We start from the raw sequence: 24,172 nt of genomic DNA on the forward strand, positions 1-24,172 counted from the left end.
CCAAGAGCATTCAATGGAGAAATGACAGTCTTTTCAACAAATGGTGCTGGGAAAATTGAACATCACATGCAAAAGAATGAAGGTGGACCCTTACCTAACATCAAATACAAAAATTAACTCAAAATGGATCAAAGACCTAAACATAAGAGCTAAAACTATAAAACTCTAAGAAGAAAACATAGGAGAAAAGCTTCATGACCTTGGCTTAGGCAAAGATTTCTTGGATATGACACCAAAGGCATAGTCAACAAAAGAAAAAAAAGACAAATTAGACTTAACCAAAATTGAAAACTTTTGTGCACTATCAACAGAGTTAAAAAGCAATCAGCAGAATGGGAAAAAAAATTTTGCAAATCATGTATCAGATGAAGAGATTAATATCCAAAATATACAGAGAACCCTTAAAACTCTACAACTTAAAAAAAAAACAACCCAACTCATTTCAAAAATGGACAAAGGATTTGAATAGACATTTCTCCAAGGAAGATATACAAATGGCCAATAAGCGCATGAAAAGATGCTCAACATAGTGCAATAGCTGTTAGAGAAATGCAAATGAAAACCACATGACATACTACTTCACATCCATTAGGATGACTGTAATCACAAACAGGGACAATAAATAGTGAGGCTGCTGGTGAGGGTGTGGAGAAATTAGAGCCCTCATACACTGGCTGGTGGGAATATAAAATGGCGCTATAGCTGTGGAAAACAGACTGCCATTTCCTCAGAAAGTTAAACCCAACTTCCCTAAGACCCAGCACTTCCACTCCTAGGAATCTCTCCAAGAGAACTGAAAACAGGACTCAAGCATGTACATTGGCATTCATGTTCACAGCAATATTATTCAGTCACCAAAAGGGAACCACCCACATGTCCCTCAACAGATGAGTGGATAAACAAAATGTTCCCACAGAATGGAATATCATTCATATTCCATCCATAAAAGAAATGGAAGTGTTGATAAATGCTATAACATGTATAAACCTCAAAACTGCATGCTAAGGAAAAGCGTACAGTCATAAAAAGCCAGAATTTATGTGATTCCATTTATATGAAATGCCCAGAATAGGCAAATCCACAGAAATAGGTAGTAGCCAGGGGATCTCAGGACGGGGGATTGGAGAGAGACTGTCATTGGGCACAGGACTTCTTTTTCGAGGTGATGGAATGTTCCGGAATTAGTGGTGAAAGGGGAGTGGGTACAGCTCAGTGGTAGAGCATGTGCTTAGCATGCACGAGGTCCTCAGTTCAATCCCCAGTACATCCATTAAAAAAAGAAAGAAAGAAAAATGAAGATAGTGGTGATGGTTGCACAACATTATGAATAGACTAAAATCCACTGAATTATGCACTTTAAAAGGGTAAATCTTAGGATATGTAAATATCTCAACTGAGAAAAAAATGAAAGAAAAAGTAAATAATATCTACACTTTATGATACTCCTTTAAAAACTCAAGGTGGTCACCCCTCGGGCCCAGCCATTCACCACGAGGCTCTGCGCAGGGAGGGAGCCCTGCTGGGCGACACGTCTCACCTTGAGGTGCTGGTGCATGCAGTAACGACACACCTTATGCTTCATCTCATGCGTAACATCACTGGAGAAAGGAATAAACCCACATTTTGGCTGCAAAAGAAACAAGTAAGGAAGAAAAACAGCTTAGGGAGAGATCACATACCTTTAGGTAGACATACAACTAAATACTGGATAATGAACTACAACTCCCCAGGAGAATCAGCAAGCGACAGATAAAACATTCCCAAAAGCCGCTTCTGTCTTCAGTCCCCAGCGGGAATGGATGCTTCCCTCATTGCAGCGTATGAGCATCTCTTTGCCGCTAGAGAATCCAAAGCCAGAACTCTCACTGGGGAAAAACAGTGATGCCCCGGCTGCTGGCCTGACAAAGTACAACACGGGGTAGCTTTGTGGTTTCATTACAGAACAAGACTGGAAAGACTCGAGGAGAGCAGACCTGCCCCAAGCTCCCAGCTCCAGGAAGCAGAACCCTCAGTCCCTCTGACAAGAATGCGTTAACAGGAAGGTGCCCGTATCTGACGGCTGCTGGGCACCCAGAACGCCTGGAACTCTGGTTGCCTTTGAAAAAGCCATTGTTGGGGAAGGGTCTAGCTCAAGTGGTAGAGCGCATGCCCAGCATCCAAGAGGCTAGGAGTTCAATCCCCAGTACCGCCTCCAAGCAGAAATCAATGAAGAAACCTAATTACCTCCCCGTCATACAACAAACAATACAAGCCAAAAACGTGTGCTTTAATTTGCTCCACAAACCTGTCTCATCCTTTAAAAAAAAAAAAAGCCACGGTTCCTGGGCACATACAGTACTAAAGACCAGTGCCTAGCATGGAGGGCACTGAAGATCACGCTGCCCACCATTTGTGATGCCTGCGACACTCGCCCTCTGGTCAGAGAAGCAGAGCGTCCGTCCACACTTAACGCCCAGGGGTGTGAGTGCCCAGGGCCAAGAGCATGACCCAGAGGTCACCTCCAGAGATTTGGAGGAAGGAAACAAACAATGGCCTGGGTCGTCGGGGAGGCTTCCTGAGAGAGACTCAGAGCTGACGCAGGGGCTTGGCGCTGTTCCAGCAATCGCTGCCCTCTGTTAGACAATGATGCCCTTTGTGGCCCCCGCCTCAGGACTCCTGGCCACGACAAACCAGGGACTTAGGGGGCATAAAGACTTGCATGCCTCTGGGAGCTCTCTCCGGAGCGTGCTCCTGAGAAGCAAAGGAACAGAGTGTCACCTGGTCTAAAGGGCGACCCTCAAACTGAGCTCCTGGAGCATGGCATGGAGTGTCACCAAGCAGCCAAGCAGGCACAGCAGGGAGGGAGGTCAGGAGGCGGCCTGGGGACCCACACGGCAGAACCCATGCTTCCCTCTGGTGGCTGTCGGTAGGGCTTGTCCCTGGCTGGGTTCCTGTCATAACACCGGGGAAAGAGCCTAAATCTGGGGTCTGGGAAGCCATGCCCCTCAGGTCCGGCCAGTGGGAGGAACCAGAGTGGCAAGGTCCAAGCGGCACGCACAGAGGGAGCAGGAAGTAAGCCTAGTCTCTGGGAGTTGGGGGGGGCTGCCTCGATCATGGGGCCCTGGTGGGAAACACCAGGGATTTCTGTGGGAAAGTGGACTCCAGACAGAGGACTCAGGGCTTCACAGCCTGGACCTATCTGTTCCCTCTCCCCGCACCATTTCCCCCTTGACAAAAATTCACCTTGATCTCTACACACAGGATGGGCCGGTGCTCTGTAAAACGGTAGGTCTGAAGTCTGGCTAAATTGGGAAGGCACAGAGCGTAACCACTGAGAGTGTCCAGGTCCTTGTCACAGCGAGATTCTAGAAAACAGAGCAAGGGATATAGCCGAGGCTTAGTGATGACAGACAAGGTGACGCTGCGGTAACTCGGCAGACTCCTGTCGGGGAAGGATCAGCCTTGGGAGGTCCCCTCTAGGCCTTGGAATGTCCTGCCTGAGGAGTTTACCTGGGGACCCAGAGTGACGCGAGTGGGACACTGGGATTCACGGCGAGGGGTTGAGCCCTGTAGTATCAGCTTGACCTCCAGAGGGTCTGGAGGCTGAGGGCGGCCACACAGGTGGTCACCTGTGTCTGTATGCCCAAGTCCCAGCAAAAACCCTGACGTGTCTTCCTTCAGCTGGTTTTAATCTGGCCCTTAGCGGTGATGAGCCGTAAGCATGAGTTCTGTCGGCCCTTCTAGCAAATCATCAGACCTGAGGTTGGTCTCGGAGACCCCCCAAACATGCAGTTAGAAGTGAGGGTGATCTTAGGAAGTGCCTCCCAATTCTTTGACCCCCTTAACCCAGGAGCTCAGAGAAGAAGGAGGCAGTAGCACCTTCCTTGTAAAGCTTCCTTCAGAACACTCAAACACCAACATTTCCTCAGCACTGCCTGCTGAAGGCTATGTGGTGGACAGTCACATAAGAAAGGGCCTCTAGGTCCCCAGAGAAGTCACCTTTCCTCCTTCCACATAACGAGGCTGGCTATGAGGCATTATTTCAACAGGGGACAGCCTTATTACTCTTAGGTGGTGTAACTGCTGATTACAGAACTAATGATGCTGAGAGGCTGAGAAGCGAGATGGTGAAACCACAGCAGGTCTCCATCTGTCCTTGTCTGGTTAAGGACAACAGAGCCAAGACACAGTCCAGGCTGTGAACAAGGCTGCTGCCTCTTGCCCCTCATCGGCCCTCCCCACACATCCAGGCCTGCTCCTCCCTGCTCCCCAAACCGGGGACTCCAGGGCGCAGTGTCCTGTTTCCTTTCATTGTTTGTCCTAATCAAACATGGAAGAAGTTGTATATTGGCTCACTGCACAGCCCGACTGTCCGGCTGAGCGACAGGAGGAGGCATTGCCTCCCTCAACAGCACAGATTTCACACTTTGCCTCTGATAGTGACATGGTTAGTGCCACTACTGCCACGAGCAAGCGAGGGTAGAGAAGGTGCGTGAGGTGTTGAGGAGAAAATGTGTGAGGTCATGGGGAAGGCATGTGTAGTGATGGGGTGAAGAGGGGCGGGGAAAGGTCAAGGAGGGGATGGGGGAAGTGTGGGAGGGGATGGGGAAGGCATCCATGGTGATGCGGGGGAAGTATGTGTGGTGATGGGGGGAAGCTCGAGAGGTACCAGGAGAGGTACAAAAATTCAAGTCTCTCACCTCGTCTCAGGAGGATAAGCAGGCTGGGTGGTACCAGCTTCTGGGAGAAGGTCCTCAGAACTGCCACCCCTCTAGGACCCCTGTGGCTCTGGTCTACTCCGGTTTTCCTTTGGACTCCTCCAGCCCCCCATGGCCTGCCTTCCCTTCCCTAAGTCTCCCCCAACTCCTTCAGTTTCCCCTCTGCTCCCAAATGCATTTTTATTTTTATTAATTAGTTCTTGGTCATGTATTCCCTGTGGTGACCTTCATACCTGATGCCCAGAATTGTATTCCTAGGAGGTCTACCCCTTGTAATGAAGTTCCTGGCAAAAGAATTCCTACAAACTCTATCTCCCTACCATGAGCAATAGTATCAAACACTTTTCAAGTTGAATATTATAAATTTGCAAGTTAGAAACCCTTACCTGGTCTTTCACACTGTATCTTCAAACAGAGCTGTTTCACAAACTCTAAAGGCAGCTGAACGACTTCCTGTAAGAACAAAGAAGAAATGCTCAGGGTGGGTTGCACAACAATGTGAATGCACTGAATGCCACAGAAATGCACACTGAAAAATGGCGGTAACTTGTCATGTATATTTCACTGCATTTAAAAAAATAATCAGTGTGGGGGCTTTAGGAATAAAGGCTGATTTGTTATTTTAAGGACATGCCCAGATTAAGCAGAGACACTGACGTTTCTGTGCACTAAGGTCTCCACAGAGCCCTCCTCACGCAGCTCCTCCTCTGTTCCCACCGTGACCTCACCCGCAGTCTCACGTGCCCGTGGACCACAGAGGAGGGGCCTGAGGCAGTCCTCTGCCCGCACGCAGCTCCTCACAGCTGTCTCCTCAGACAGTCCTGCCTGAGAAGCAGCTCCAGGAAAAGGGTCTGACTGAGTATTAGTCTCTGGGTGAGGCGTCCTGGGTGCCCACCAGCCACGGGACTCAGGATGGCCAAGATTTGGTGTGTTTGGGCAAAAAGCAAAGGAGCAACTTCTCTCCACCTTGCTGTTGCAGTCTCCCAGACTAAGAGTCTGTATGTAATCCACGTTGCTCACCACCTTCCCCAGGTATTTCCAGGGCTGCAGAATTCTGACTTCTCAAGAAATCCCAAGGGGTTGCAAGAGTCCTGCCTAGAATGAGGATGTGGTGACCCTGTCCACTCACGTGCCATACCCTAGACAGCCCATCACTGCCCTGTCACAGGAACATGCCCAAGACGGCCCTTCGCTGCCCTGTCAAGAAGATCATCCCACAAAAATCTAAGTTCTCACTCCACTTTAAAGAAGCCAAAAATATGAAGCGTCCAGATGGCAAATTACAGGTGCTATGCGAGAAAGATAACAGAATTGATTGCATCAAGATCCTCACTCAAGGAAACGCCCTTGGTCCTGCACAACCACGAGGGCAAGGCTGTGGCTCACAGCAGCCACACACACGTCTCAGGTCCACACCCCGCCTTTACTAGCCCTTGATTAGATCCGTGAACCAGTGTGAACCATGCCATCCTGCCTGACAGACAGACAGCTCTCTGGAAAGACAGTGATCGTCAGCAGGGCACTCAGCCAGCACCTGCACCAAGTACTAACTTAGGATGAATTATAATTAAGACCACAGAATTGCTCTCACAAGCGTGTAACTTGGAAGGCGTGGCCCTACCAGCTTCCCTGCTCACAGGCATCTGCCCTGGAGGGGATGAAGGAACAGCCGCAGAGGAGGACAAAGGACTCCCAGCCTGGAGGGGGCCCCCGTCTTCTAGAAGCTCCCTCAGGAGAAGAGCATCCCCTCTTCTCCTGAGGAAGAAGTTCAAATGCGAAGTCCCGGCTGCCCAATGCATCCAACCTCAGGAAGGGAGACAAACCTTCTAAAATCCATCAGGCTCTCAACTGCCCCTCGTAATTAAGACACAAACACCTTCAGGCACAAGGGGTGCAGCCTCTTCCCCATTCCTCACCTCCCGCTCACCAGAAGGCTGGCCCAGACTAGTCCCCAAACCAACCCGGCAGGGCCGGAGGCACGAGGGGTGTGTCTGTCGCTGTCTGAGCTTTGCTCTCTGACCGCTGGGCTAGACAGGTCTTGTCCCAGGACACAGAGCAGGGAAGCACTCGCCAGGGCTCCACTTCACCTAGCTCACGACATCAGTCAGAGAAAACAGCCCCATTTACACATGCTGATTTTGCCGCACGGTCTTGTGCGGGCCAGAGATGCGCTCCGTACCCCACATTTGGACCGCGCCAGGCCTGAGTGGCGGTCCTCTCTTGACACGACAATCACCTGCAGGAAAAGCAGGTTGTGTTTCACCCCGGCAGGGCCTCCATGCAGAGGACGCAGGTCAACGGGACGGATATTCCTGGAATGTGACCCCTGTGGGCTCAATTCATATGCCCAGAGCCAGAACGCACCCTGGGCCCTGGGAGGGGACAACCAGATGCGGTTCCCACCTGCTAGGCTGGCGCTGGCTGGAATCCTAAGCTCTGCCCCCTTCTTCTTCAACGCTGGTCCTTCCTGGAAGAAAAATCTAGAGCCCCCAAGTGCTCTGAGGCAGAGAAACACTCCCACTTGGCCAGACAAACACGTTCTCTCCCCAGGAAGGAAGCCGGGAGTTGGCACACCTGCGCTTAGTCAGACACCATCCAAGCCAGAAAGCAGGTGGCACCCAGCACACAGACAGCTCAGAGACTCGGACTCTCACAGCCAGGCTGTTTCAGGCTTTCACAGCTCACCGGGACAGCTGGGGACCTCATTAGGGGTGGTGCGTGCCAGCTCACAGGATGGTCCCGGTGACCCTTGCCCCTGGGCAGTCCCGCATTGCCTAGGGCTGACCTGTGAAGCCACCAGGAGGCCGTGGAAACGACAGACACAATTTCCGGACAGGCCGTGTCCCGGACACCTCTCAGATCCTGTGCTGGGGGAGCCAGGGCCAAGTCACAGGGAGGCTCGGCGACCTGCAGGGAGTCCACGCTGGGAGGGCGGACCGGGCTACGGCCGGCACCACACCATGAGCTGCATGGCTCTGGGCCACCCTGGAAGAGGATCCCTGGCCCCAGCCTTCATGAAGACTGCAGCCCAAGGGTCCCAACGCAGCACCACCCACGGTAGGGTCAAAGGACCCTCCTAGAGGATGCTTTGCTGTCAGAGCCATTTAAATTCTACTTTGCCAGGTGATCCTTGAGCTTCAAAGGAACTGTCACTCACCCTCCTTAGCACTGGTTTTCTCAGAACAGACACAGGGACAGAATTTCCAAAATAGAGGTAGTGCTCTCTCTGTTCAAAATGACAAACCTGCTAGTCTGTTCAGGGCCCTGATCTAAGACAAGCAGCAAGGCCAGCAGAAGCAGAGAAGCAGCGGTGATCAAAGCTGAGATGCAAGAATGGCTGTCCCAGGCACGGCCCGAGGCCACCTCGAGGGTTCAGCTAGGATCGCAGGGCCACTCCACTGCGGCTTCTTATGCTGCCCTCTCCACAAGTGTCCGAACAGCAGACCTCACCTGTAACAGGCTCTCCTCTCGGTTACCGAGACCAGAAAAAGCCAGCAGTGCAGACCACCCGCAAGCAGAGGCCATCACCTGACATGGGCTTCAGCTGGGCCCTCCCACAAGCCTGGGTCACATCTCCCAGCATGCGGGCCCCCTTTCCTCCCTACCTTGCTCAAAGATGCCCCCCAGAGGCAAAGGGCTCAGTGATGCTGCCTGGACCTCACTGAAGAGCTCTCACCAAGCCAAATGCCTCCATGAGGGCAGATCGGTGGAGACCAGGGGTCCTGGCAAGTGAGGGTCTGACAAAGAATCTCTGAACCTCACGTTTCTCAGCTAGAAAACGGGAATAGCACTGTCTGCTGTGTTACCTCACAGAGCAACAAATGAGAAAACTACTTAGAAACTCTGTAACGCGAAGGGTTATCTTTAAGCACAAACTTCCAGACTATAATTGATAAGTCGGTACTTTGATCGGTTGTTGGTATAGAACATGTGTGTGAATTTAGACTGTTAAAAAAAAAATCACTTACCCCACAATGAACATAGTTCTCCCCCAAAAATTCTTTCATGACATTTTTGCCAAAGTCCACTATGTTCTGTAGGTGCTGAAATATTTCTTCCGAGGTCTGTAAAAGAGAAGGACAAGAAAACCTTAATGACCAGGACCCCCCAGAAAGTGGACTCTGACATCACCATGAGCCCCCGGCACATACAGAGCCGCCGTGCATGCGGCCATGAAAAGAAGCCACTGGCCCTGGACTTGGAGGAAGGGGAGCCTCACCATGGAGGCTGCCAGAATCACTGGAGCTCCTGTCCCCAGGGTCCCCCAGGCCCACATCTGCATTCTCCCCAGGTCCCACGTGATTCTGAAGTTGTCAGTTTGAGAACCGTATCTGTGCCCCCAGCCTTCCTCCCCACCAGGAACACACATGGATTCCACCAGCAGCCTGTGCACACCTTCTGAGGAATGACTTTGAAAATCTCTCCTAGCCAAAAATCACTAGATATTTAGATTTTACTCTTCAGCCTCTAAAGGTAGAAATAAAATATTTTCTCCGCAGAGGTTCTTAAAGAGTCAATAAACCGTGAGATTTGGGGAAGACAGAAAATCAGTCCTGTGTTTCTCACTCTGACCCAAAGGGTTGATTGCAGGTCTCTCTCAGGAGCGAGAGGGCTTTCTTCTTCGAGGGCAGGCTGACAGGTGCCTGACACATGGCTCAGGCTCTGGGAAGGTCCGTAACACATGCAGACCATGGCCTGCATCTGAGGGACTACTGAGTTAGCATGAAGCCGGACAAAAACCCCAGAGTGCACACAGTGGCTCCGGAGAGCTGTGACCACAGAGCTTCCAACAAAAAGCTCTTCTTGTCAGCAAAATTAACACACACATTCCCCACAAACAATGCAGCTGGCGGCACATTGTGCCATTTACATAATAAAGAAAGGCAAATTGTTGCCTTGGAAGACATTGCCTCAATAAATCTAAACAGGGAAAACTGAAAACAGAGGCATCCAGAAAACGCTGGCCCTGGTTCTGCAGACTCTGAGTGGGGAAGGAGGGGGAGGGGAGGGGGGCTGGAGGGAATCTCCGAGATGTGTCTAGTTTCCACTTGGATTCTGCAGAAACAGAACCACGCTGCACAATTCTCTTCGGCAGCTGCACCCTCCCATCCTGTGCCATCTTTCTCTGTGCTGACCACACTGTCCCCGGATCTCACTGCAGCCCCACTGCGATGGCTGCCCCTTGCTTTCTCCCACAGTGCCCTCTTCACTTCCTAGGAAGCTATCCTCCAAGGGTGCCCTTCATTTGCATAATCAGCTGCCACCGGCACCCAGCAGCCATCCACCACACCTCCTTTTCTGATGGGGTGGTGACTCATCCCTCCTACACCCGATCCTGAGCCCAGTTTCCCACCCACCAGGACAAACACTGGCCTTGCCCCACTAAGTGGGGAGTGCCCTGCAGCTCCTGCCTTTTCTCCCCTTTTAAGCTAAGAGCCGATGCTCACACCCCGCCTCTGTACCTCCTTCCCTCCCTCCAGGACCGTGAAAGAGGAAAGGCTCCAGCAGGGCTACTCCATGTTGACCCCTGCGACCACTGAGATTTGGATAAACACCACAATGACATCCCACCTTGAGGGACAGAGACACTGCAAGTCAGTGGTCAGCGGGCATGGCTTTCCGAAGGTGTCCGCAGTACTGTGCTTGGATGACTCAACAAGCAGAAACCCAGTGCTCCATCTGAACTGCCTGTTGCAACTTGCAACACTGTTTCCCACAGCATTACAGATTTCATTTTCACAGATACAATCCCACAAATGGGGAAACTGAGGCAGCAGAGTGTTAGGAAATCACCACGGCAAAGCCAAGACCTGGCCCTGGGGTTTCCCAGCCACAAGCGGGGCTCTCTGAGCTGCACCGGAGGCTCCTGGCTCAGTACCCAGGGATTCACCAAGATGACCCTTAGTGACCCCAGCAGGTCAAAGCGCTGGATTCTGCGGGAATAGAATGCTTGTGTCATATTCAAATTTCCAAAATTAGCATTAATGCTTCTGCATCAGAAAAAAAAAAATCAAAGTTTTCTTAAATAATTCTTTTAATGGCTGGGTGGCAAATCCACTTATCTTACCTTCTTCCTATTTGGAGGAAACTTCAGAAAACGAAGCACCACACAACGCTATTGGAAAATAAAACAAAATCTGATTAGTGCCCACCCAAAGCCTGGGGACAAGCGGCTGCGGAGAAGGACCGGTCCTCAGCAGTGCAGAGACTGGAGGCAGCCCACTGGGCCGGGAACCCCCACTACCTGGGAAATTAATTCCGTCTGGACTCGGGGAGGAGGTGGGGGCTGGTACCGGGCCACATGAGGACACACCGGGGGCCACAGAGCAAAGGAAAAACCTGTGCCCTCTGACCCAGTCAGCCCACTCCCAGGAATCTCTCTTAAGGAAATAACTGCAGATGCCCAGAAGACTTTAGCTACTGTATATAAAAGTCCTGTTTATCATTCCAAATGAAATGGAAACAACCTAAACGTCCAACAATAGTAGGATGGTTAAACACAGAGGGACACATTCTAGACCGTGGAATACTGTGCCATCATTTACAAGAAAATAAGGGAGATCCATATTTATAGACAGTCATCATCTACTGATAAGTGAAAGCATTACAGAACAGGACTTATAGAATGAACCCACTTTTATATAAATATATACACATGCATGTGTATGTGTGTATTAAAGAACTATGTACAGATATAGTGCTATTTATGTAAAATCCAAAAACGGGTAAGACTAAGTTCTCAGGCAGGTGGGATGGTCCCTGAGAAAGGTTCTAGAAGGGGCTGGTCGTGGGACTATGGGTCCACGTACTTTGTGATAATCAAGCCGTATATAGCCTTATAATCTGACCACTTTTCTATAGGTTTGTCCTCATTTTTTAAAGTTTGTAAAATAAAAAATTTTAAGTAAAGTATGTGCATACTGAGTTTGTAGGAAATGTCGGAAAAGGCTCCCGAACAGGTAACCACATGTCCAGGTATCAACAACTGGGGAACCTATTTTTTAAAAGTTCTGCTTATTTGGGTTTTCCAATTTTTTACCATGTTCATATAACATACATTACAAGAATGTAAGAAAAAAAATAACTTTTTAAACAAGTACAGGCTGTTTGATGGCCATTCTCATGTGACCTGGATGTGTTGTGGAAGCTTGGTAACCTGGGAAGTTAATTCCATTTGGACAACATCAGAAACCATTCCCACGGAGACAGGGAGTTCCAGGAGGAAGAGCTGAGGTCGGAAGCAGGGCTGTGCCCAGAGAGAAGCAGTGAGCAGGAGGAGGAGGGTGGCGGTGGAGGAGGTCAGCCACTGTCTGGAGCACTATGTGGGGCGAGAGGGGCTGGCGATTGAAGACACTCAGAAGGTGTAGCTTTAGAAACCAAAACATGCCTGAGAGCAAGGAAAGCCCACAGAGACAAGATCCGTTTCCTTAGTCAACAGCCCCCCGGGAACCTCCTGCCCCACTCAGATGCCACACATTCGTCTCAAAACCCCAGACATCCAAGCCCGGCCTTGAGAAAGCCAACGTCGAGGGCATGCATGTGCCCCAGTCCCTCCCAAATCAGGGCAGACATCAATATTTTACCACAGACATCACCTGGCAGAGGATTCCATCAAAATTCAAGGAGAAAGAGAAGGTGATATGCAGAAACCCTTTCAAGGTAACTTCCCAGAAACTCAGCCCCACTAAAAGTACACTCCCTCCTCACCTGGGCTCCACTGTTTCTCAAGACTCACTGAGAAATTCTGAGTGTCATGTTGTGTCTGCTTCAGGGAAAACCACATTCTCTACTGCCCCACTTATCACTCAAAACTGACACCAGAAACTGCCCACCTGCCCCACAGGAGCTTCAGTGTCAGCCCCGAAGGCCAGTCACAAACATGAGTAACTCGGTGGGTGCACCTGTTCTGGATGGCGAGTGTTAACTGTCCCTCGTGAGGGTCTGACCAGGCCAGGCTGGTCATGCCATGCATGGCTGGCCGGCCATGGGACCAGGCAACATCCCTTCAAGTGGACAGTACAGAACGGGTGGGAAGTCAACCTCACCAGCCCTGACTGGCACGGAGACACAGTGAGTCCAAGGGCCACCCACGGCGTGGAGAGGGACGAAGGCAGCCGCCCACGGGGAGGTTCCCACGAAGGAGCCGAAACCAGCACCTAATCTGGTAAGCACTAGGGCCCTGCCAGCTCACAAGGTCTTAACCAGCTGTGAAGGAAGCAACTTCTTTCCTTTGAAACTGAATATCTGAAACCAGATGTTTAAAACGTACCTTCTTCTTAGAGTCTAGGATAAAATGCTAAGAAAGTAAAGAGAAAAGAGGGGTGACCAAGAAGAGGGGATTATTTAGGGTTTCTGCACAGTCCGGGGTGGAGGCAGCTCCTCACCAAAGCAAGGCAGGGGATCTCAGGCTGGGGCCACACTTTTTCGGCCCTTAAGGATACCTCTCACACCTCAGAACACTAAATGAAAAGTAAAGATTTTAACACGCTGAAAAAGGCAGTGGACGGAGGAATGACACATATAAACACATACACACATGACACAACCTCAAAACGTAGAAAGCTAAGGGTACAACTTGTCACTTATAAAAGGAGCAGGAAGCATTCAGGACTCGTGAGGGTCCCAGGCCGGGGTGGGGGTGGGGGTGGACTGGCATGTCGCGCGTGTGCCCAAGGAGCCTAGGAGATGCTCCTTTGATCCACTCCGAGGACTCGCCCAAGTCGTCAAAACACCAAGACATCAGCAAAGGCTGGCTCACAGCAGCTCTGAAACAGCCATGTGAACGTCTGAGAGCACAGGAACTCTGTCTGCCCAAGTGCACGGAAGTCTTGAACACGCGTGTGAGCAACTGTCTACACATTTATGCTGTAGGGTTAAGGAAAAGGCAGAAAACAAAAACAGACAGAATTCTTAAGTCCCCAATAAAAGCATACACTAGAAAGAAATACACCAAGTGTTAACAAACATTAATTTCTTAGTAGAGAACTGTTGGGTGTTTTTTATTCTCTTCCTTCTAATATTCTATATTTTCTGGGGCAGAGGGAGGAAGCAATAATTGGTATGAAATAAAAATAAAAGGCCACAAAAACAATATAGTAAGAGGGTCATCTGCCCATGTGAAGCCCAAGGGAGGAAACCTGTGGGTGGAATTAAGAATCCAGGGCCTCTTGGCAAAGACGAGGTGAAAAATGATCAGTCACTGCAGCCTCGCTGGAGGCCAAGCCCAGGGCTGGTCTTCCACTCGGACTGGGAGACGACCCAGCATGCGGCCGCAAAGAGACTCCAGGGAAGCAGAGCTCTGGCGACTTTCAAGGGAAAGGGAGACAGACAAACACAACAACAGAAGGAATCGACCCCTGGGTGCCACCCTAGACGTCCCAAAACGGCTCAGCCCTGCTTCTCGGTGAGGTGCCCCAGCCGGCCCCAGCCGGGTTCCACCACAACACCTGTGACAGAATACTGGGCCAAGTCACTTGCCTCTGCTGACATGACCGGAAACACACCCCAGGGCCCACAGCAGGGTAAGACGGACAAGGGGTGGGACACGGTGCTGGGCCGGCAGCCTCAGACAGAACAGATGCCGGGTGAAGTGAGACATCTCAAAGACAGAAGCCCAGGGCTCCGAAGGGAGGCCCGCCGGGAGGTGGGGACCACAGGCGGGGACAGCAGCTGCCCGGACTGGGCAGGACACTTTCCTTCGCAGGTTACATGTGCCCGTCCAGACCTACGGCCGCCACAGGACTGAAGCAGACACAGATGCAGGTCGCGAGACGGGAGACGGGACAGTGGAGGGATAAGCCCAGGTGACATTTCAGCGCAGGGCATGCAGAGGCTGCAGCAGAAGAGGTGCTCAGATGGTCCCGAAGGGATGGAAAGATCCAACAGCCAGAAGAGAAGCAGAATGATCTGTAAAGACAAACTACAAGTGCATGGAACACACAGTGAGGGTGTCACAGAGCAGCATGCAAGTCTGAGGAGAGCTTTCAAGGACCCCAGGCCCTCCAAGGCCACATCATGGCCACAGGGCAGGTGTCCAAACACACACCAAGAGGCGGGTGACCTGGTGCTGCCGTCTCGTCCTTCTGTAACAGACACAGAAACCTTCCTTACTTTTCCCTTCCTGGTAAAAGGGGCAGCTGCTGTCCTGACTGCGGAGATGGAAGGTGCCATCAGGGCAAGGAAGTGACCATGCCACCTCAGGATACCAGGCTTAGACTGGCAGACGGCCACATGCCGGAAAGGCAGAGCTCAGCGTTCACCAAGGCCAGGACTGGAAACCAGCAAAGGGAACATACTTTGGAAATAATCCTAACCAGTCACCTGCAGGCGATCCCAAGAATAAAGACATGGCTACAGGCAGAGGTCCCCGATGAGACGTCACCAAGAAAGAAGTCACATCAGCTGTATCAATCTGTACAAATATCATTAAAAATCTCAAATACAGAATAAGTTACTTGTTTAAAAAAAATGCTAGAGGGCACAAAACACTAGGACTATGTTAACTAGATACAGGAGGAAAAACAAGAGACTATCCCGGGACTTGGGGATATGCTATATTTAAAAACAAAACAAAAAACAAAAAGAGAAACAGAACAACTCTGATTGCTTCCAACAAGCATGATCTACAAACCAGAAGTCCTGAAACAGACAAGACAAGAAGAGAAACAGACAGCCCCTGACTGCTTGAACCTCACATCTTCAGGACCCAGACAAACACCGCAAGGCATGAGAACAATTGCAGAAAGGACCTGAAGCCCGATCTGAAGCTTACTGCAATATCAGGAAAGGACTTTTGATAAAAGATCTCAGTTGGCGGGTCTTTCACGTTACCTTTGTGAATAAGAAGGCAAAGGTCACGACAGTTTAGTGTGATAAAGAGAGTGGGCGCCCACTTGCCCCTTACCTCAGGGGCGAGGGCAGCTGGAGGGCAGCTCAGTGTCTGAGGAGGACTCTCTGCCAGGCCTGCCCTCAGTAACTCCCCCACTGGAGGCACTTAAGAGATCAAGTGACAAACCAGACTTACAGTGACCTTCACAGGACAGGAAGCAGAGCCAAAAACAAGAAGACTGAGATGAAGAAGGGCCAGTGCAGACGTAAAAGCAACACCACGCAGAGAGAAATTCAACTCGGCAACAGTGCAGTTGAGGGCAGCCCTGGGCATCGTGACCACAACTCAGCATGAACAGAAGTGTGGCACGACCACTACCAAGTGACAGTGTCCCCAGGCTGCAGTAATGAAAGGAAAGTACATGCCCTCAAGGGAAATGCCCTTGCCCAAGACCCCCCGCCCAACAAGGTCAATGCCAGGGACACCAGGCACCCACTAGAGTACAGTGCCGGGCTGACCACAGCCTTGGGGCATCTCAGAGGGTCGGTGCCAGGGCCACAGGCCAGTGTCTGGGAAAGGGTTAAACTGCACGGCTGGACCCAAGGATGCTGTGCACCAGGCCACTGGAAAGCTGACAGCAACCTGTCAAGAACTGGCCTAATGTCAGGGTCTCCCACTGTCATCTGTTACTGCCCAGCCCTGAGCACACCTCCACACCACGGCCCTCCGTCAGCATGCACTTAGCTCCTCCGTATCCAGTCCCCATTTTCTACAAGTCCTGTGCTCCTGGAAGTCTCCCAACCCACCAGCCCGGAAGGTTGTCTGTCTGTCTGTCTGTCTGTGTCTCATCCCATATTCTTTCCGTGCAGATGCCTGCCCTTGAGACTGGCGGGCTGAAGGCACTGAAAATGAAAAGGACAGGGGACAGACTCACCACTTTTTAAGGATCTTTTGATTCCGAAAGCAGATGATGGCGGAGGAGGGTGTAGCTCAGTCGTAGAGCGTGTGCTTAACACGCATGAGGTCCTGGGTTCAATCCCCAGTGTCTCCATTAAAAATAAATAAACCAATAAGCCTAATTACCTCCCCTGAAAAAAAATTTTTTTAATAACAAATAAAAAAAAAAGATGCCGTCTCCAAGAAAGGGATCGTCTCTTGATCTGAAAGAAACCTGGCAAGGGCCACCATCAATCTTAGAATGAATGAGATAGGTCTGGACAGTCAACCCACGGGGGCAGGAACGCTTGTTCTCACACATGCACCCACCCTCCCCTTGGGCCCAGCAGGGTCCTGAAAGCTGCCTTCCAGGGCTCTCTCCTCCTTCCTGGTCCTCAAGGCCCCGCGCAAAGTATAAAGGCTTCTCCACACCCAAGGGGCACAGTCCTCCCTTCACTCGGCGCCTTCCCTTAGTGGGAACACTTTCTTAAAAGAATACTTGGAATGATAGCCTTCGAATTCAAATGAGGAGCTAACAACCACCAAGTAGGAATGAGCATAGTAAAGTCAATTTAGATTTAAAACACAGAATGAAGAGAAATGGCACAAGGTAGTCTAATGACTCAGTTTAAAAGGGAAAAAGAAAATGAAAAAGAAAGAACCCTAACAACTGGGGCTGTGCAACCAGGGTTGGGCCAGTTGCCCTGAAGAGTTGACATATGTTTATCAGGGATGCTGGAGAAGGCACCTGAGTGTCCAAGACCTGGTGTCCTTTTACTCTGAGTCTGGAACTTGCTCCTTCAACCTTCATACTTTTGAAATTCAGTACATTAGCTCCCACTAAAAGAAGCCTTAATTAGCTTTACATAAAATGAAGATATACCATGCAATCTTCTTGAGGAATTGGAAGATGAATTGTGGAAGGATGCAGGGAGTCACCACAATAACCCAAGAACAAAAAGGACTCATGCTGGAATATCCGGTGCTTTGCCGGACCTTGAAACACAATGGGGCCCAGCAGACTGCACAGAGATGAATGGCTTCAGGTTAAGTAAGCCTTGTCATTATTAATTCGTCTAAGGTTCTTGAGCAAAGCCTGTAGTCTCAGTTCTTCAGTTTCCCAACAGGGCTAATGGGTAACAAAATGCAAAAGCAGAACGCAGGGGCCACCTGGGTGACTGCAGCTTACCCTACAGCTGCCCCAGTGCCCCCAGCTCAGGAGCAACAGAGCAGGGCATCACCCAGCGCCGCGTCATCCCATAGGAGCTGTTGGTCTAGGTCAGAGCTCCTAAATCGCTGAGTCCAAGGGGGATGATGGCACTTGCATAACTTGTCCAGCTCCTACTCACCTCATCTTTCCAGCTATTTCACAAAGGAGATTCTGTTAGTAGTTTCACTTTGCAAATGCAGAAACTGAGCCTGGGCCAGGCAGTGGTGGAACTGGAATAGCGCCCAGCTCCGTGTGACTGCAACTCCCAAGCTCTTAAGCCCTCAATGACACCTATCGCTCCTCCCCCAGCCCACCACATTCCTGCCTAGCTGTATCAGAAAACAAGACGTCAGAGAGATCTGGGCCTTCAACAAATCCAAAGGCTCCTCTCCCTGGATTCAACTCATTGAGAGTCCTTCCTGCACCCTCTGAAACTCTCATCCTCACTGAATTAAGGAAGGGAAATTCTTTAAATTCTAAAAGACTCTAGAGAAGAACCTGTTGGCAATGCTCCACAAATATTAACAATAGCAGCAGGAGAACAGCAATTCTCTACGTCTCCCTCGGTGCTGGAAGGTAGCAGCACCCCAAGCACTTCGCTTCTACCTCCACTTCTTCCTCCAGAGCTCACTCGTACCCTCTATCCTGCCTATGACTACCCCAGGCAGCCTCACCGCAGGTGGGCAGTCGGAGGCGGCACCGCGTGAGGTAGGGGTGCAAGGTGTTGAGGGGACACGGAACAGATCAGGGAAGGGGGAGGGAGGTGACACTGAAGGAAACGGGGAATCGATCTGGGGGGAGGGGAGTGCTGGGGAGACAAGGCACCAACCTAGAGGAAGGAGAGAGCTAGGGACACGGAACCGACCTGGGCGAAACGGGTGACGGGGAGATGCGGAAGCGGCCAGACGGGGAGGTGATGCTGGGGGGACGCGGAACTAACGAGGAGGGGGCGGTGACACTGGGGGGACGCTCCATCGACTTGGGGGGGAGGGCTGCTGGGGAATCGATCCGCGGGTAGAGGGTGCTGGGGGACGCAGAACCCACCAGGAGCAGCGAGAGGGCCCCGAACAGCGCCGACAGTCTACCGCTCACCTGCGCGTGGGCCACCACTAGGCTCTTGTTGCCTTCACCGTGGTACCCCCATTCATTCTCGTCCATCTTCCCCTCGTCCATCCCCCAGTGCGGCCCTGGAGCCTCGCGGGGCCGCGAGCTGGGGGTCGCTGGCTCGCCTGGGCACCAGCCGCCGCCGCCCCGGCAGGAGCGCCTGTCAGCCGCTGCCGCCGCTGGACCCAGCCGCCGGACTCGCAGGCGCGGGCCGCCGGAAGCCACGCCCCCGGAGGCGGCCATGGCCGAGCCGGGCAACTTCCGGGTGCGGCCCGCTTCTCCTCTATTGACCACTGTGGCGGATTAGGTGCTGGCATAGTGACTCACTTCCGGAGCGCTAACTTGAGAACCGGAAGGGAGGTTTCAGGCCTGGGCGCTGGAAGTGACGCAAGCGGGAGGAGCTTGGATCCTCGTTGCCGGTACTGGCCGGGCCGAGAATGTCAACCCAGGCGCGCTGCGGGTGGAGTGGTTCTGGCGCGCTGGGAGCCAGGGGCCCCTGCGGGGCTGGCGAGGGGCGCCTCCAGGCGGGCCGGGAGCTGGGAAGGGGCCGATCCCGGTGGATGGGGAGGTGGGAGGCGGGGGGGAAGGAGGGGGCTCGTCCCTAGGGCTGGAGACTGCTCAGTCGCGCGCCTGGGCCTTTTCTGTAGAATGGAATACATGTCTCACTCACGAGGTTACTAATATCATCATCTGCTCCTTACCTGATGTAGAATCACCCCAGTAGTCCCAGGAGGTAGAAACATTGTCGTCCACGCCTCACAAATGAGGAAATGCGGCTCAGAGAGGCGAGTGGCGTTTTTGCCAGAGTTATTACCTGAAAAATTGCGTTTGATGAGTGTCTACCAAAGGACACAACTAAGCCAAAGAGCGGGAGAAGGAAGGATTACTTGCAGCAAGTAAGGACAACACCAGGGAGCTTTCCCAAAGCAGCTTCTCCTCAAATAGCAAAGTTGGGAACGTTTTTAAGCTAAGGGTACATGCATATTGATGAAAGGGCTTGGATGGTCACAGAGTCCAACTTTAGTTGATTGCAGTCATGGGAGTCAGGAAAGGTCAACATCATACCTTAGGTTCCACCTGATCTAATGGTTGAGTGCTTCAGTCTAAACTTTACCATTGAAACAAAATTGTCTTTACTACTGATACATTATCTTCACTACGTTATTTCTCTTGCCTGATAACAGTTTATTCTTTTGTTCCCTGAAGATCATTACTACTGAGACCTGTTCAAGGGCAAACCTCGTGACCGGATTTAGATCACAAAATAGCCTAAGCCAAAAATGGCTTCTCTTTTGTCATAAAAGCCATGCCTCTATTTCTCTCTGGGTAGCACCACCACCACCACCACCACACTATCTGCCTACAGGAAGAATAGGTTTCATTGACTACTGAGCATGAGGTTTGAATTCTGCCCTTGCCATTTAACAGCAGTGAAGCAGAGGACAGCTTTCTTGCCTTCTCCAGGCCTCAGTTTGTTCACTGTTGAAATGAGTCTGATGATACCACTTCATGGAGCTGCTATGAAGATTAAATTAGATTAGTGGTTCCAAGACCATTTTATACTCTTTAGAAATGATTGAGGGCCTCAAAAAGCTTTTGCTAATATGGGTTTAATCTGTCTGTGTTTACCATAATATAAATTTTTAAAAATCACTTTCACTTAAAAATAATAAACTACCTCTTTTAAAAAGTAGCTATATTTCCCCCAAAATATAGAGAAGAGTGGCAGCCGTTTTACATTTTTGCAAATCTCTTTAAAGTCTGACTCCACAGAAGATAGCTGGAGTCTCACGTCTGCTTCTGCACTGAATATATTGCTTTGGTTGGAGGTATATGAAGAAAACCCAGCCTCAGGTATGTGCTTCAACAAGGAAACACCTGCAGACCCAACTTTGAGAACAGCTCAGACCACTTGGCAAGGCCTTGAGAATAGTAGTGAAATGAAGCTGGTGAGTCAGGAAAATGAGTTAGTAGCTTTGAGCATCTCTCCCACCTTGGGCCCCAAAGGATTGGCCCAGGTAGGAGGTAGCTCAGGCCCCTCCCCAGGGATGGTTGAGAAATGGGGACAGAACCAGCCCACTCCTAGAGGTAAGTAATCCCCAAGCGGAGGGGAGCACCCACAAAGGGCGAGAAGGCCTTCCTACACCCCCCACAAGGCCAGGAGACCCTAAACATGTCTGAGATTGAGTTTCTCAGCATCTGTGAATGGGGAATTGGGATCAGATTATTAAGTATTAAAACATTTCCTTCAGGAAGCCTCTGTGGTGCTGAAAATTTTCTGTATCTTGGTTTCTTTTTTTAAGGAGCATTTTATCACTGACATGGATTAGAATTACTAGTGTATGATTATTTAAAAGATTAAATTTTGATTTCGTGATTGTTTTAAAATTCTCCACAGATGCTCCTAAGGTGGACCACACCGACCTCATCTCTAGTGTGATACCCCACTGGCTGCAGGTAAAGGGACTTGGAAAGAATTATGGTGGGGTGACAGTGAGGGACGTGAAGGAGAGTGGGCTCATCTGCAGGGACTGGCAAAAGGAAAGGCTGGAAAAGAAAGACACGAGCAAGGGGACAGTAGAGGAATGGGGTTTCTCATGCCCTAGATCCACACACCCTTCCTTTTTTTTAACACAAACTCAGTTTTTACTAGGGGTAGTAACTTTTCCTTTATTCAGCCCACTGGTCTGACTTAACTCAATTTTCAGACTCGAGGCTGGGTTTGTGCCTTCAGCCTGGCAGTCAAGAATTACGTTCCCAGTGGTCGGTGCCTGCGGTGCAGGGAGCTCGTCCAGGTTTACCCAGTGAGGCTCCCTTCTTTGGCTTGCCCTGAAATGGCTGTGGGAAGAACCGGCAGCTGGGCGAGCGAGAAGCTGGGAGGCCAGCACGTGCTGCCAGCAGCCATCCGGGCACCACAGGTGGCAGCAACAGAGGGGAAATGGCTGGGAGGTGGCAAGGAAGGGGGCACAGTGAGCCAGAGGATCGAGCCCAACTCAGTTGATTCCAGCTTTCTAAGCCATTGAATTCTCTCTTTCGCCTAAATAATTTGAGTTGGGTTCCTTTTATTTTCATCCTAAAGAGTCCTAACTAATGCTCGAGTACCCTGGGGGGGACCAGTCCCCTCTTCAGGTGAAAACTGGAAGTGAAGCAAACACCAAAAGGCCCTCGTTAGCTGGCATTCCCGCACGAAGACACTTTGCCCGGATTCTTTATGCTCCTCCACTTAGGCCTCAGCTAGATTCTCACCGTGGCTAGCCAGTGTTGTCTTCTTACTTGAAAAAGAAGAGGAAAGAGGGAGGAAGGAAGAAAAGAAGAGAAGAGAAAAGGAAGGAAGATGAAATGGAAAACTCATCTTCCAACCACGTTGAAGAGCCATCCAGAAACAGAGTGGCAAAACACTGGTACTGGGAGCCCAGTGATGTGAGGACTTTTTCTATTTTTGCTATTTGTATGTAAATCTGGAATTCCTTACCAGATTTTATTTTTGAAGGAAGCGTGTAATATCATGTATCACTTGATATGACATAACATGATGAGAAAGGCACTTCACCTCTGGGGTGTTCACCCCCGCACCCCATAATCCCTGTCTAATCACTAGAAGAACATCAGACAAACCCAAGTTGAGGGAAATTTTGCAGAATAACTGACCAGGATTTTCTGCAGGTGCCTGCCCAGGTCATAGGAGACATGGACAGACCAGAGGCGCCTAAGGAGGTGAGACACCTAAATATAATGTGGGATGCTGGAACAGAAAAGGACATTCATGGGAAAATTGGTAAAATCCAAATAAAATTTGGGGTTTAGTTAATAGTAATGGACCAATGTTGATCTCTTCATTCTGGGAAATGTACCATTGTTAGGTATGTTAACATGGAGGGAAGCTGGGGAAGGGCATATGGGAACTTGGCACTATCTTGCAACATTTCTGTAAATCTAAGATCCAAAATAAAAAATACACAAAAAGGAAGGCATTCATTGTTCAGCTTCTTTCATAATTAAATAATTAAAATAAGTATATATCTTAAAATATATATCAAACTGGCAAAATAAAAGCAATTTTGCATAATGTTTAACATGGGTGGTGGAGAAGGGACAGACAGGACATGTGCACTCTTGGGGGAGAGGATCTGCATTGTTGGAGCCAAATTTGGCCGTATCATTAAAAAGATTGTAGCTGTAGCTAATCCCCGATGACCCATTTCCATGCCTATAAATTACCCTACAAAACCCTCCCTCCAGTGCTCAAAGATATGTACAGGATGTTTGTACAAACATAAAAGTGGTGGGCAGGTCTTGGTTCCCAACATGGACACCTCAGGATAGCCCCAGCCTGCACCAACCCACCCCAGCACAAGACCTGCAGGGGGCGTAGCAGCCCATGTTCTAACAACTTCCCCAGGTGAATCCCAGAAACACTGAATTACGATATACTTGAAAATTACACAGGCAGTAAGAAAATGTGAGTTAGACCTGTACTGACATGGAAGACATTCAGGGTCTATGGTTAAGTGAAACAAATGTGTGTGTGTGTGTGTGTGTATGTGTGTGTGTGTAAATGCACAGAAGGGAACGGAAATTTTTCCATCTGGGAAGAGACAGAGAAATGAAGGAAAGAATGGCAGTTTCTTCTAACATTTATGTTGTTGCCTCATTATGTATTCATGTAACACTTCTGTAATACAGATTTAAATGAATACATAAACTGTCAAAAGACAAAGACGGAGTGAATCTTGAAAGCAGCAAGAGAGAAATGACTTGTCACATACAACGGATCCCCAAGTATCAGCAGGTTTGCCATCAGAAACTTTGAAGGCCAGAAGGCAGTAGACCAATATATCAAAGGGATAAAAGAAAAAAAAGGGCTGTCAACCGAAAATCCTGCACCCAGCAAAGCTGTCCTTCAAAAGTGAGGGCGAAATTGACACTCTCAGAGACAGATCAGCCAAGATGGCAGAGTAGAAAGACCCTGAGCTCACTTCCTTTCACTGGCACACCAAAATCCCAGCTATCTGCGGAAAAACCATGGATGGAAAAGATGGGCACCTACTATAAAATATCTTCTACAGCTAAAGACATAAAGAAGGAACCACAACAAGATGTGTAGGAGGGCTGGACTCTTGATTTAACCATACCCCCAGGTTGACAACCCACAAACTAGAGAATAATTATATTACAGAGGTTCTTCCACAGAAGTGAGTTCTGAGCCCGACGTCTGGCTCCCAAGCCTGGGTGTCCTGCTGCACAAAGATGAGCCCCCAGAGCATTTGGCTTTGAAGGCCAGTGGGCCTAATTCCCGAAATGCAGTCCCACAGGACTAGGGGAAATAGAGATTTCACTTTTAAAGGGTGCACACAAAATCTCATGTGCACTAGGACCCAGGGCAAAAGCCGTAATTTG

At 50.1% G+C, this 24,172-nt stretch overlaps 1 protein-coding gene and 1 long non-coding RNA gene across 5 annotated transcripts in view; one reads left to right on the forward strand and one right to left on the reverse strand.

The window, feature by feature from the left end:
* IPPK (inositol-pentakisphosphate 2-kinase) overlaps positions 1 to 18,963 on the reverse strand; it is a 51,075-nt gene extending 32,112 nt beyond the window's left edge. For 2 of the 3 annotated variants that reach the window (XM_031447291.2, XM_031447292.2), the window contains exons 1-6: positions 18,764 to 18,963; positions 10,765 to 10,812; positions 8,666 to 8,761; positions 5,084 to 5,150; positions 3,223 to 3,344; positions 1,538 to 1,627 (exon numbers count right to left, since the gene is read on the reverse strand). In XM_031447291.2, the coding sequence (XP_031303151.1) occupies positions 1,538 to 1,627; positions 3,223 to 3,344; positions 5,084 to 5,150; positions 8,666 to 8,761; positions 10,765 to 10,812; positions 18,764 to 18,844 (504 nt within the window). In that variant the 5' untranslated portion in view covers positions 18,845 to 18,963. Of the gene's footprint in view, positions 1 to 1,537; positions 1,628 to 3,222; positions 3,345 to 5,083; positions 5,151 to 8,665; positions 8,762 to 10,268; positions 10,484 to 10,764; positions 10,813 to 18,763 lie in introns of those variants that run through there. The other variant, XM_064490064.1, reaches the window with a different exon arrangement.
* Positions 18,964 to 19,370: 407 nt separating this feature from the next.
* On the forward strand, positions 19,371 to 22,737 carry LOC105084668 (uncharacterized). Of its 2 annotated transcripts, none has more exons than XR_010382550.1 (3): positions 19,371 to 20,629; positions 21,174 to 21,232; positions 21,855 to 22,737. It is a non-coding gene; the product is annotated as an uncharacterized LOC105084668 (long non-coding RNA). The 2 variants fall into 2 exon arrangements; XR_010382551.1 differs by having other exon boundaries at positions 19,371 to 19,671; positions 20,536 to 20,629; positions 21,174 to 22,737.
* Positions 22,738 to 24,172: the final 1,435 nt, after the last annotated feature.

The sequence above is a fragment of the Camelus dromedarius genome, chromosome 10 (assembly GCF_036321535.1).
Source record: "Camelus dromedarius isolate mCamDro1 chromosome 10, mCamDro1.pat, whole genome shotgun sequence".
Taxonomy (NCBI): domain Eukaryota; kingdom Metazoa; phylum Chordata; class Mammalia; order Artiodactyla; family Camelidae; genus Camelus; species Camelus dromedarius.